General features: G+C 46.4%; 1 protein-coding gene across 1 annotated transcript; it reads right to left on the bottom strand.

The window, feature by feature from the left end:
- Positions 1 to 776: 776 nt before the first annotated feature.
- Positions 777 to 11,372, bottom strand: LOC119918778 (proline-rich protein 36-like; the record flags this gene model as incomplete). The annotated part of the gene is made up of 8 exons (XM_038739468.1): positions 777 to 2,974; positions 4,270 to 4,350; positions 4,436 to 4,570; positions 5,519 to 5,920; positions 6,009 to 6,120; positions 9,075 to 9,189; positions 10,801 to 10,898; positions 11,178 to 11,372. Coding segments are annotated over 8 exons (1,947 nt in total), but the record flags the coding sequence as incomplete, so codon positions are not given.
- Between the last annotated feature and the right edge of the window lie 323 nt (positions 11,373 to 11,695).

The following is an 11,695-nucleotide window of genomic DNA, read 5'->3' as shown; positions in this document are numbered from 1 at the left end:
AGTGCGGTAGGGTCGATGTTTATTTCTTCCTGTTCTGTACAAATCATTTTGTTTTAAATGTAAATAAATAACATTAACAGTTATAATAATCCAATAATATAATCTGTATGTAAACACTGAAATTTTATTCCACCATATTTTTGCTTTCTTCAGTACAATTTAATACTTGAGAATATTATTTTGATGCTACACAAGTACTTTCACAGCAGTACATGTTGAATGCAGGACTTGTATATACTAATTATTATATAATTACTTTAACTTCAGTAAATTATCTCTGTACTTCCACAACAGCAAGGTACTGGCAAACACAAAGGCAGGCAAGCAGCCTTTGTGTTTGCCAGTACCTTGCTTTTACTTTGACGGTAAAGACTCCTCACTTCCGGTGTCGTCGTGCGTGACTCAGATTGACGCTGCTCTGACGCCTCCACGCTGCAGTGACCGCAAAGTGACGCAGCAGCGCCGCCCGGCGGCAGGAGGCGGGTTTAACAACAAGGCAATCCAAAGTGTTTTAAACATGAAGCAACAAAAGAAAAAGAAAAAGACATTTAAAGAGTTAGAAAATAAAAACAAGCTGAAGCCTTAAATTTAATTTAGTAAAAAGTCTTTGATTTAAAAGAACAAACTCTTTCTGTCTGTCACTGTCACTGGTCATTATTAAGATTAATCTTTCATCTCTTGGTTAATACAGTTCAAAAAGTTAAAAAGGTCAAATTATAACAACACTAAGTCTTGGACTAACTGAATCGTCTACAAACCACACCAGGAGTCCGAAGTCCATTTTCAAACTTTATTTAGTGTGTTATATCGCGAGGCATCTTCAGGCCTTTCGGGCAACAATTATTTACATCAGAGGTTCTTAAACACGTACAAAAATACAAATTTAGGAAAAACAAACTCAGCAGAACGACTGTACACTGTACAAACATCAACACAACTGGATACAGAGAGAAGCAGCTTCGTCCAACAGCACTTCTAACTGCTGCTTTAAAACACTGAGCATGTACAGGTGAGTCCAGGTGAGACACAAGCTGCCGTCTTCTTAGTGTTTCTATTGTTTTAAATAAAAAGAACTGAACTCTTCTACCCCCGACTGAACTTCAGGTTCTGTTTATTCTCCCAAAGATTCCTTATTTCATTTTAAAAATCAAGCCAAACACGAGCCGAGTGTCGACGACGTCCTGCCAGGAAACTCAAACCACTTTAATCTTTCAAATCCTCCAAATGTAAAAACGCAGCGTCGTGTTGTCGGCCGTCCACATGCACAGCTGTGAGTGTCGGGGTCACATGTCAGGAAAAAAACAACATTTTGAGGGAAAAAAAGCCATGATTTCGTCAAATGCGAAGACTTTTTTCACAAATTTTTTGACATCCAGCTATGGTTTGCACGCGGTGACAGTCTACGGGTAAAAGAAAGATGATTTTGTTGAGACGCTTACGGACTGATTTTACTCTTGAAATACTGTGACCGCCTGAAAAACTGTGCGATTACGGTCTTGTAGTGTTTCAGACTTTGTTCTTGAAATTGGCGCCTGTGACGCACTAAAAAACAGCATGTTAATAAAAGGTAGCTTATGACTGACAACACGGGACTCAAATTTCTTCTGGTGACAATCAATCTTCCTACGGGAACGGCTGGACGCCGCCGCCTTCAGACGGAGCGTCGACTGAAAGCTGAGAGGACGGAGCTGAAGAGTTTCCGTTCAGAGAAATGACCAAGTAAATAAAACCTGGGAGTGCTGTGTCAGGAATAGTGTCGTAATACTTAAGTAAAAAAGCAGGAAATAGACAAATAAAACAACAAGCGTCCAGCTCACGTCGTCGGTTGGCCGTCTGAAAGAAACAACCAATCCTGGAGCTCGCTGGTGTTTTTATTTTCTTTAAATAAATAAAAGGCTTTTCTGAACATAATCTCTGATCGTCTGTAAACATGGAGGAAAGGCAACAGCAGGGCTTCTGATTGGCCCTCGGGTGTCATGTGTTTCTGTTTCGAAGGAAATGATTTGACACAAACTCAAATGTGGAAAACTTCTCAGGAAAGAGGCAGAACTCAAACAGCCAATCAGAGAGCTGCCTGCAGATGACCAATGAGGTCAGCTGCGACGTCATCAGAGTCACGTGCTCGGTGACGTCAGCTGATTCGCAGCCCGCTGTGACATCATCAGTCAGCTGGGTGGGTTTCCTCTCAGCCCCAGGGGAACCAGCCTCGGCATCGGCCTCCAGGCCACTCCTCCCCCTCTCTTCGCCCCTCTCCCTATTCCTTCTCCTTCCCCTCCTGCTGCTCCATCACTGCTGGCGGGAACCGTCACCTTGGCCCCGCCCACCTTCATCTGCAGCAGAGGGGGCGGAGCCAGTGCGCCACCTTTACCATTGGCAGGTCCAGGCTGGGGTTCGCTCTGTGTCATCTCCGTGGAAAGAGCGTCATCAGAGTCCGAGTCCAGTTGCAGGAGCCAGGGGCTGTGGGGGGCGTGTCCCTGCTCCTCCGCTCCGCTCACCGCGGCAGCTTCCTCCAATTGCCCCGCCTCAGAGGATGGTTTCAGCGTGGCGACAGTCTGCTGGTTAAGGAAGACGATCTCGTTGAGGAGGGAGGTCAGACTCTCGTGGTCAGCGTCCTGTCTGGTCTCCGCCCTCAGAGGCCCCGCCGCTGTGACCCGACGACCAATGCTCGGATCTGGGCACGGCGAGGACGACGAGCCGTGAGTAGAGGGTGGAGACGAGGAGGAGGGGGGGGACTCCAGCTTGGTGCCAGCCTGGGACGGAGGCTGGTGCTGGTCTTTGATCTGGTCTGAGACAAGATCAGATCCAGAGACCACCGGAGCAGGAGTCTGACCTGCTAGGACCTCCTGCTGCTGCTGCAGCTGGGGAGGAGGGGGTGGTTGTTGTAGTTGTTGTTGTGGTTGCTGTTGTTGTTTTGGTTGTGTTTGTTGTTGTGGAGTCGATGGTTGAACCGGCAGCAGACTGTTGAGGTTTGAGGCTGTAAACGATAAAAAAAAATCAGCTGATGTAAAATATTTTAATCATGAGATCAGAAAACAAGTTAATGAGTTAGTCAGCCAATATTTGGTCAGTAAGTCAGTTAGTTGGTGAGTCCGTCAGTTAGTTAGTTAGTCCGCTAGTTAGTTGGTGAGTTAGTCCGCTAGTTAGTTGGTGAGTTAGTCCGCTAGTTAGTTGGTGAGTTAGTCCGCTAGTTAGTTGGTGAGTTAGTCCGCTAGTTAGTTGGTGAGTTAGTCCGCTAGTTAGTTGGTGAGTTAGTCCACTAGTTAGTTGGTGAGTTAGTCCGCTAGTTAGTTGGTGAGTTAGTCCGCTAGTTAGTTGGTGAGTCAGTTAATTGGTAAGTTAGTCCACTAGTTAGTTGGTGAGTTAGCGAGTTAGCTGGTGAGTCAGTGGGTGAGGTAGCGAGTTAGTTGGTGAGTTAGTCCGCTAGTTAGTTGGTAAGTTAGTCCGCTAGTTAGTTGGTAAGTTAGTCAGTTATTTGGTGAGTCAGACAGTTAGTTGGTAAGTCAGACAGTTAGTTGGTGAGTAAGTCAGCTGGTCAGTTGGTGAGTTAGTTGGTGAGTTAGTCAGTTAGTTGGTAAGTCAGTCAGTTAGTTGGTGAGTCAGTCAGCTGGTCAGTTGGTGAGTTAGTGAGTTAGTTGGTGAGTTAGTGAGCAAGTTTGCGATGGGTCTGTTAGTGGGTCATTCAGTCGTCAAGTAATTCAGTTAAATGATCAGTTAGTTGAGCTCAAACTTAGTTAGCTATTGTGTCCGTAAGTTAAGTTAGACAATCCGTTAAGATTAGTAAGTTCATTGGCTAGACAGCTTCATTAGGCATAAAGTTGGTTAGTTAGTTCAGGACTTCATTGGTTTAGAAATGTGAGGTTATAGTGTATCGTTTGTCGGGTAGTTAATTAGTTTAGTTACAAGGGAGATTGGTCAGTTAGTTCAGTTAACTGTGAGAATGTTTAGTTAATTCGTTAAGTAACATCTGATGTTAGTGTTTAGCTATTAGGTTAATTCAGTTACTGTGACATTGGTTTCGTTGGTTAGCAAGGGTCAAACTACATCCCAAGGACGGGCACAAAGTACAACTCCTCTAATGATAAATAGCTTATTAAAATAAATCCCAAAATTCTATAAAGAGGAGCCAGCTTTTTTTCATTTGGTTGGTTGGTTGGTTAGTTTATTTACCTGTGAGGTGAGTTTTGTTACGCGTGACAATGGTTATGTAGTTGGTTTAGTTACCCGAGAGGTTAGTGACATTGTGGGGGGCGGAGCTACTGCAGTTCTTACCGGTTGGGGGGTGGGGCAGTGAGGTGAGATGGATCTGCTGATTGGTCAGACTGGGGAAGTTGAGGGTGACTGAGGCCAAGCCTACAGACAGGAAGAACATGTTTTACTTCAAAATAAGAGGATGTTGAAGCAGGGTGGAAACAGAGTGACAGTGAGCGGTCAGTACCTGGTGTAGGAGACGTCTGTAGAACCGTCGGCCCAGTCATTATCGGGCTCAGGGTCAGGACCGGCTGCCCTGGCAATGTGGCGCTGACAAGGGATAGAACATCAGCCGGAACCAAAGCCTGAAAAGAAGGCAACTCTAGAAAAACAAAAGAAGACATGAAAGAAATCAACACAAAGACAACAGTAAGGGGTGGTGATGGCGCAATGGATACGATGCCTGCCTTTGGTGTGAGAGACCCGGGTTCAACCCCCTACTGTGACCCATCCACCATTGTGTCCCTGAGCAAGACACTTAACCCCTTGTTGCTCCAGAGGCGTGCGACCTCTAACTATAAGTTGCTTTGGATAAGAACGTCAGCTAAATGAATAAATGTAAGTTGGTTAAGCTTGATTTTTACTCCTACGTGTGTTGCTACGCACGTTTTGTACTTGTGCACTGGTGTCTCCATCATTCTGCAGTGACAAACGCTAGCTGGCGTTGGCGCTACAGCGTCCACTGTGTTGACTGTTGCCAGCCGAGCAGGCTAACTTCTGGTTTAGCGCTCCGCTAACGTGAATGGCAGTAAAATTGTGAACGTGCGGCTTGTGTAGCCTTTTCAAATGTTCTCGACCGAATGGATCACAGTGTGATAGTGAAACGAGTCCTTTCGCTCCAGTTGTGATGCTCAAATATATCGATCCTCCGTGTTCCAGCCGCAGGATTGGCCAGTAAAATTTACTCCTAAGCACTTCCTGTCGGCTCAGAGGCATTGCGAGGCTAGCCAGCCGACCAATCACAGAGCTTAAGGCAGAGGCTACGCCGTCGATTCGATGCAGAAGTATAAATTATACATTAGTGGGTCAGTTAGTCAGAGAGTTAATTAGTAAATGTTCTGTATTTGTACAGCGCCTTTCTGGTCTTTGCACCCACTCAAATCGCTGTTACACTCCATCGCATTCACCATTCACACACCAGTGGAACAACCTCCAGGGGCAATTCAAAGTTAGTTAGTTGGTCAGTTAGCGTCAGGTGTTGTCAAGACCTGTTGTCACCAGATCAATAATCAATCACTACATCTCCAGTTCAGTCCTCCTCCAGACTTACCCTCGCTGTGAGTCTTTGTGAGCAGGGGCGACAGCGGAGCTGGATTCTTACTGCGGGACAGGATGTTGGGGATAGTCCTCGGCCTGTCCCTCCCCGCTAATGCATTGGGGGATGCACCGGGAGGAGTCACCTGCAAGACCTTCTGACTGTTGTTCTGAGGCTGCTGGACCGGTGTTTGGACAGGTGTGGCTGAAGGTGTGGTGGTGGGCGGGGCAGAAACAAGAGTGGGAGGAGCTTGTGGAGTTTGCTGCGGCAGGTCGGAGGATATGATTACAATGTCATCATCGATCGTGTCTCCTGCCGGCACGTGATTGGCTGCACGGTGTCTCTCCCGCTTCCCCACCTTCTTCTGTTTGGATGCCGGGTGCTGCAGCGTCCTCATGATCCTCCGCTCACTTTTACCTGCAGACACAAACAGCTCGGGTTAAATCTCACCTGGGTTTTAGCTGACGTGAGACTCCTACAGCTTCATCCTCCTCCTCCTCCTCACCTGATCTTCGGGCGATCTCTCTGATGTAGGCGTTCCTCTGCTGGTTCAGACAGATCTTCAGACTCTTCAGTCTCGCCGCCTCGTTCTGCAGAGTCTGGATCTCCTTGTGAGCCTGAAACACAAAGACAGCTTACCAAACCGGCTCACAGTTAAAGGCCTGAACAATCATTTTCAGTAGCCAATAGAAGAGCGAGCCTCCACGCTGCAGCTGAGACAGGAGGGGAGGGGCTCAGTGAGCGGAGAGCAGATTTCACCAGGTGACCGTAACTCCGCCCGTTACTGGAAGTAAGTGGAGCTGTTTCCAGTGAGACACTGATTTCATATTGTTACTTTGCTGCTGTAAAACAGAATATTAAATTTGATTACTGTGTGTGTACTGTGAATTTATTCTTCTTTAAATAACATATTTTTAAAAGGCATTTAGTAATGAAAAAACCAATCAGAGTACAGACAGAGATCTGTAGCAGATGTTTGCTTCGGTATATTGGTGCATAAATAAGAATTATATAAGATAAAAGCAAATAAAAAGAAAGTACTAAAACACAACAATGTAAGGTCTATTTAGATTAATGATAATAAACAGTCCCCTTTCATACTGCTATTGTTGTTTATTTTTGTATCAAAGTGCTTCTACCTTACACAAGCCTGCCCATCACGAGCCAGATGTCTCTTTATTTAACGTTTCAACATTACTCAGACTGTAATGACAGAATAACACCGGTACGAAGATTTAAACTGTCTCACAGCTGCAGATCTGTACTCTCACGTTGTTGCCCCGCGGGCCGGCTCGTTAGCTTCCCCCGCTGCATTTGCGGAGCTTCTGAACACCGAAAATGTTCAAGCACATTCTCGATTCGCCAACAATTTCCCTAAAACTGCTGATATTTAAAATCTACACAGTTGATTTCTCGCTTCCAAACTTGTTAGAAGTGGATTTAGTGATGAAACAGCATTTGAAAATTGTAAAACAAGTTCTGTTGTTGTTACAGTTCTAGCGCTTTACATTATGGGCCACAGTACGCGAGGTAGACTGGTCCAAGGCATACTGGAGATTTTCCCGAATCAGTACGCCATCCGAGCATTTTTGCCATACTGCAGATTTTGCTTTTGTTTGCATACTACATATGGGCCAAATCAGTACGTACTAATAGTATAGTAGGCGGTATCAAATACAGCCACTGAGTTATGCTGTGTGCTACAACCAAACAGGAACCTCCAGGTCTGAAAGTGAAGCCTTAAACCTGCGTCCTCTCCAGCAGCCCGCAGGGGGCGACTTAAACCTGCGTCCTCTCTAGCAGCCAGCAGGGGGCGACTTAAACCTGCGTCCTCTCTAACAGCCAGCAGGGGGCGACTTAAACCTGCGTCCTCTCTAGCGGCCAGCAGGGGGCGCCTTAAACCTGCGTCCTCTCTAGCAGCCAGCAGGGGGCGACTTAAACCTGCGTCCTCTCTAACAGCCAGCAGGGGGCGACTTAAACCTGCGTCCTCTCTAGCGGCCAGCAGGGGGCGACTTAAACCTGCGTCCTCTCTAGCAGCCAGCAGGGGGCGACTTAAACCTGCGTCCTCTCTAACAGCCAGCATGGGGCGACTTAAACCTGCGTCCTCTCTAACAGCCAGCAGGGGGCGACTTAAACCTGCGTCCTCTCTAGCAGCCAGCAGGGGGCGACTTAAACCTGCGTCCTCTCTAGCAGCCAGCAGGGGGGGCGACTTAAACCTGCGTCCTCTCTAGCAGCCAGCAGGGGGCGACTTAAACCTGCGTCCTCTCTAGCAGCCAGCAGGGGGCGCCTTAAACCTGCGTCCTCTCTAGCAGCCCGCAGGGGGCGACTTAAACCTGCGTCCTCTCTAGCGGCCAGCAGGGGGCGACTTAAACCTGCGTCCTCTCTAGCAGCCTGCAGGGGGCGACTTAAACCTGCGTCCTCTCTAGCGGCCAGCAGGGGGCGACTTAAACCTGCGTCCTCTCTAACAGCCAGCAGGGGGCGCCTTAAACCTGCGTCCTCTCTAGCAGCCAGCAGGGGGCGACTTAAACCTGCGTCCTCTCTAACAGCCAGCAGGGGGCGACTTAAACCTGCGTCCTCTCTAGCAGCCAGCAGGGGGCGACTTAAACCTGCGTCCTCTCTAACAGCCAGCAGGGGGCGACTTAAACCTGCGTCCTCTCTAGCAGCCAGCAGGGGGCGACTTAAACCTGCGTCCTCTCTAACAGCCAGCAGGGGGCGACTTAAACCTGCGTCCTCTCTAACAGCCAGCAGGGGGCGACTTAAACCTGCGTCCTCTCTAGCGGCCAGCAGGGGGCGACTTAAACCTGCGTCCTCTCTAACGGCCAGCAGGGGGCGACTTAAACCTGCGTCCTCTCTAGCAGCCAGCAGGGGGCGACTTAAACCTGCGTCCTCTCTAGCGGCCAGCAGGGGGCGACTCCTGCAGAAAGAAGTGTGATTGTATAGAAGTCTGTGAGAAAATGTTTCTGCTTCTCTGCTGATTTATTCCCTCAGTAAACACTTTCCTGATGAGTTTCTGGTCTCAGTCGCTAGTTTCAAGTCTTCTTCAACACAGCATGATGTTCATTTAGTAAATTATGGTCCCATTTAGAGGAACAGAGACCAGGAAGCAGGGGAGGCTTTAGGGCGGGGCTACAAGCTGATTTGGCGACCTGTCAATCAGGACAGAGGCAACTCGTATCCGCTGTTCTGTGTACATCTAACTAGTGCCGCTGAAAAGCTTATCAGGAGTCGGCTGCTCATTTTCAGGAAGTACGTTTTGTTTTAAGCCTGTTTGTCACTAGCTAAAATTAGCATCCCAGCTAACATCCCAGCTAACATCACAGCTAACGTGAATTACAGACGCACCTTGCTACCAAGCTAGCTAGCTCCACCCTCTTGTCCAAATATGGTCACGCCTTGTTTCTAAAAACCAAGATGGCGACGGCCAAAATGGAGGCTTCAAAACGGTTATCCACAGACCGAAGGGAGACCTCACGGCTTCTTTTGTACCGGCTGTGTCGGCAACTTGAGCCCGTTGTTTCCCTTTAGTCAAAGCGTCCATGCATGGATGTATTTGCATCCTGTAGCTTCTTACCTGCTTCAGCAGAACTGTCTTTGGATACTTTTTGGTGTTCATGACTGAACTGAGAAGTTTGAAGGCGGCTGTGACGCTCCGAGGAACGACCACCTTCTTCACACCTGGACTGCTTCTGTTCACAGAAAACAGACAACGTGGCAGTTTATCCTCACCTGTGTCCCCTCACCTCACCTGTGTGTCCTCACCTGTGTCCCCTCACCTCACCTGTGTGTCCTCACCTGTGTGTGTCCTCACCTCACCTGTGTCCCCTCACCTGTGTGTCCCCTCACCTCACCTGTGTCCCCTCACCTGTGTCCCCTCACCTCACCCGTGTGTCCCCACACCTCACCTGTGTCCCCTCACCTCACCTGTGTTTTACTGAACTCCGTCACCCTGATTTGCTCTTTGACTTAAATATTTATGAGCCATGAGACAGTTTCAAACGCTGGCTTTAAAACTTTCTCATTAAAATCATTAAGAGATAAAAATAATGAACTCAAACTTTAATCTCTTCACTTTTCAAATTATAACAGTGAGAAGAGGTCAAAGGTCAGGGCGAGTACTCTTATCAACACTTAGTTATTACATTCAGAACAGGATCAGTATTAATGTATATTTTCTGAAATAACAAAATGTTTGCACAGCAGCAGGAAAACCTCAAAATAAAATAAATTATCGAGGCGTTTTAATGAGGCTGATCAGCTACAAACTGCTGTCTGTCTGATCAGGTGTTTCTATAAGTGACTGTTACTCTGAATTGAATGATTAGCTGGGGGGCTTCAGCAGACTGGATAAAAGGTAAGGCCCGACAGCATCGGTTTAACTTTTGATTTGATCACATTGATGTTTAAGTTCAGATTTACAGGAAATATTTTATAGCTGCTGTGTAAAGGGAAAAATCTGTTTAAAGCAAACCATATGTTACTGCACTTTAGTGTATACAGCAGTACACTTAAATTAAAAGTGCCAAAGCACTACTTTAGGATTCATCATTCCATTTTGGGCATAACCATGAGATTAATTGCCATTAAAGATTTTAATCGTTGCCCGGCACCAGTTTAGATGCATCTATATTTTGTGCAATTAAACTGTCGATTAACTGCAACAAACAGCAAAACAAAAATGTACAAAAGCAGGATAAATGTGACGGCAGCTGGAAACTGGATAAAGAAAAAAGGGACATGTTAAAATGTGAAGTGAAATTGAAAGTGAAGTTGCACTTCAGTGCGAGACGGTGACGTTCAAATACAAGTTCCAACAGAGAGATGGTACCGATGTGAGCTAAGTGAAGATCAAACGGTATCTGTGTTTATAACAGCAGATAAATGAAAGGAACAAGGAGACAGATCCTTTTAATCACGTTCTGAGTGTTATCCATGTGTAGTTTGGCCACCAGAGGGCGCTCTGCAGCACAAATCCACCACAAAGCTGACATGATCAGCTGCAACGTTTATTTTTTAACTGAATGACGTCGTGTTAACACACGTTAGAGATACTCTTTGTTTACGATTTTGTGTTTCTGACAAAAAAAAAAAAAAAAGGAGATTATCGGATTTTAAAATCCTCAAATATCAAAATCGGTATCTGTTCAAAAACATCCCTCTTCGTTTTTTAGGTACCGATGAACTGAACATAACGAACAAACAAAATAAAACGGATTTTCAGGCAGCGCCACAGACACAACCATTTCAGTGATGTCATGATGACCTCAGGCTGATCAGACAGGAAGTGAATCAGGTCTTACTCTGGGATGCTTGGCTGCGTCCTCTGAGCCGCCTTCAGCTGACCGCTCTCCTCCTCCACCGTCTCCACGTCAACGCTCAGAACCTCGTCAAGAGCCGCCTGGCACAAATACAAGAGACGCCATGATGACACGTTGGTCTGTGTCCAATCACAGCTCGCTCTTAACATCACATTCATATTTACACACAATCAAAACCTTTTTATTTATTATCACTTTTCTCTCATAACATCAAAAAATATTTTTACAATGAAATAAAAATAAACTCCTCGGTTCTAAAATTAAATAGGGAGAAAAAGTTGAGTTTCTATAATTTCTTAAATTATTGTTTCATTTATATTCTGAATATTTATGTGTTTTTGAAAAGGATCTTTTCGTACGTCAGTGACGGGGAGGACGCCGGTTGTCTTGGTGACGACTCGCTCCTCGTCAGACGAGTTGTCCGTCAGTCCGTCTCGTCCAACAGATCGACCACCTCTATCAAATTTGCATCTGTACTTCCTGTCCCGCTCTCTCTGGCAGCTCGGCGACACGCTCAGGTGATCGCCGGTGTCCGGCTCACCTGCCGCCTCGCTCTGAACAAACACAAACAAAAACATGGCAGAGCTGAACCTTGTTTAAAGGTTTTGATGGAGATCTGGATCATTTTTTACATTATTCATTTAGCTGACGCTTTTATCCAAAGCGACTTACAATTGCTATACATGTCAGAGGTCGCACACTCTGCAGCAACTAGGGGTTAAGTGTCTTGCTCAGGAACACAATGGTGGACGTCTCACAGTGGGAATAAAACCCAGGTCTCCCACACCAAAGGCAAGCATCTTATTTCAAACAATTTATCAACACAGATTCAAACACTGATCAAAATTACAAAGGCAACACTTTTGTTTTTGTCCCC

The sequence above is a fragment of the Micropterus salmoides genome, unplaced genomic scaffold, assembly GCF_014851395.1.
Source record: "Micropterus salmoides isolate LMB-PRFRI ecotype aquatic unplaced genomic scaffold, ASM1485139v1 Ms_hic_scaffold_2406, whole genome shotgun sequence".
NCBI classification, from domain to species: domain Eukaryota; kingdom Metazoa; phylum Chordata; class Actinopteri; order Centrarchiformes; family Centrarchidae; genus Micropterus; species Micropterus salmoides.
Note: the sequence above shows the minus strand (reverse complement) of the source record. Positions and strands in the feature narration are given on the sequence as shown.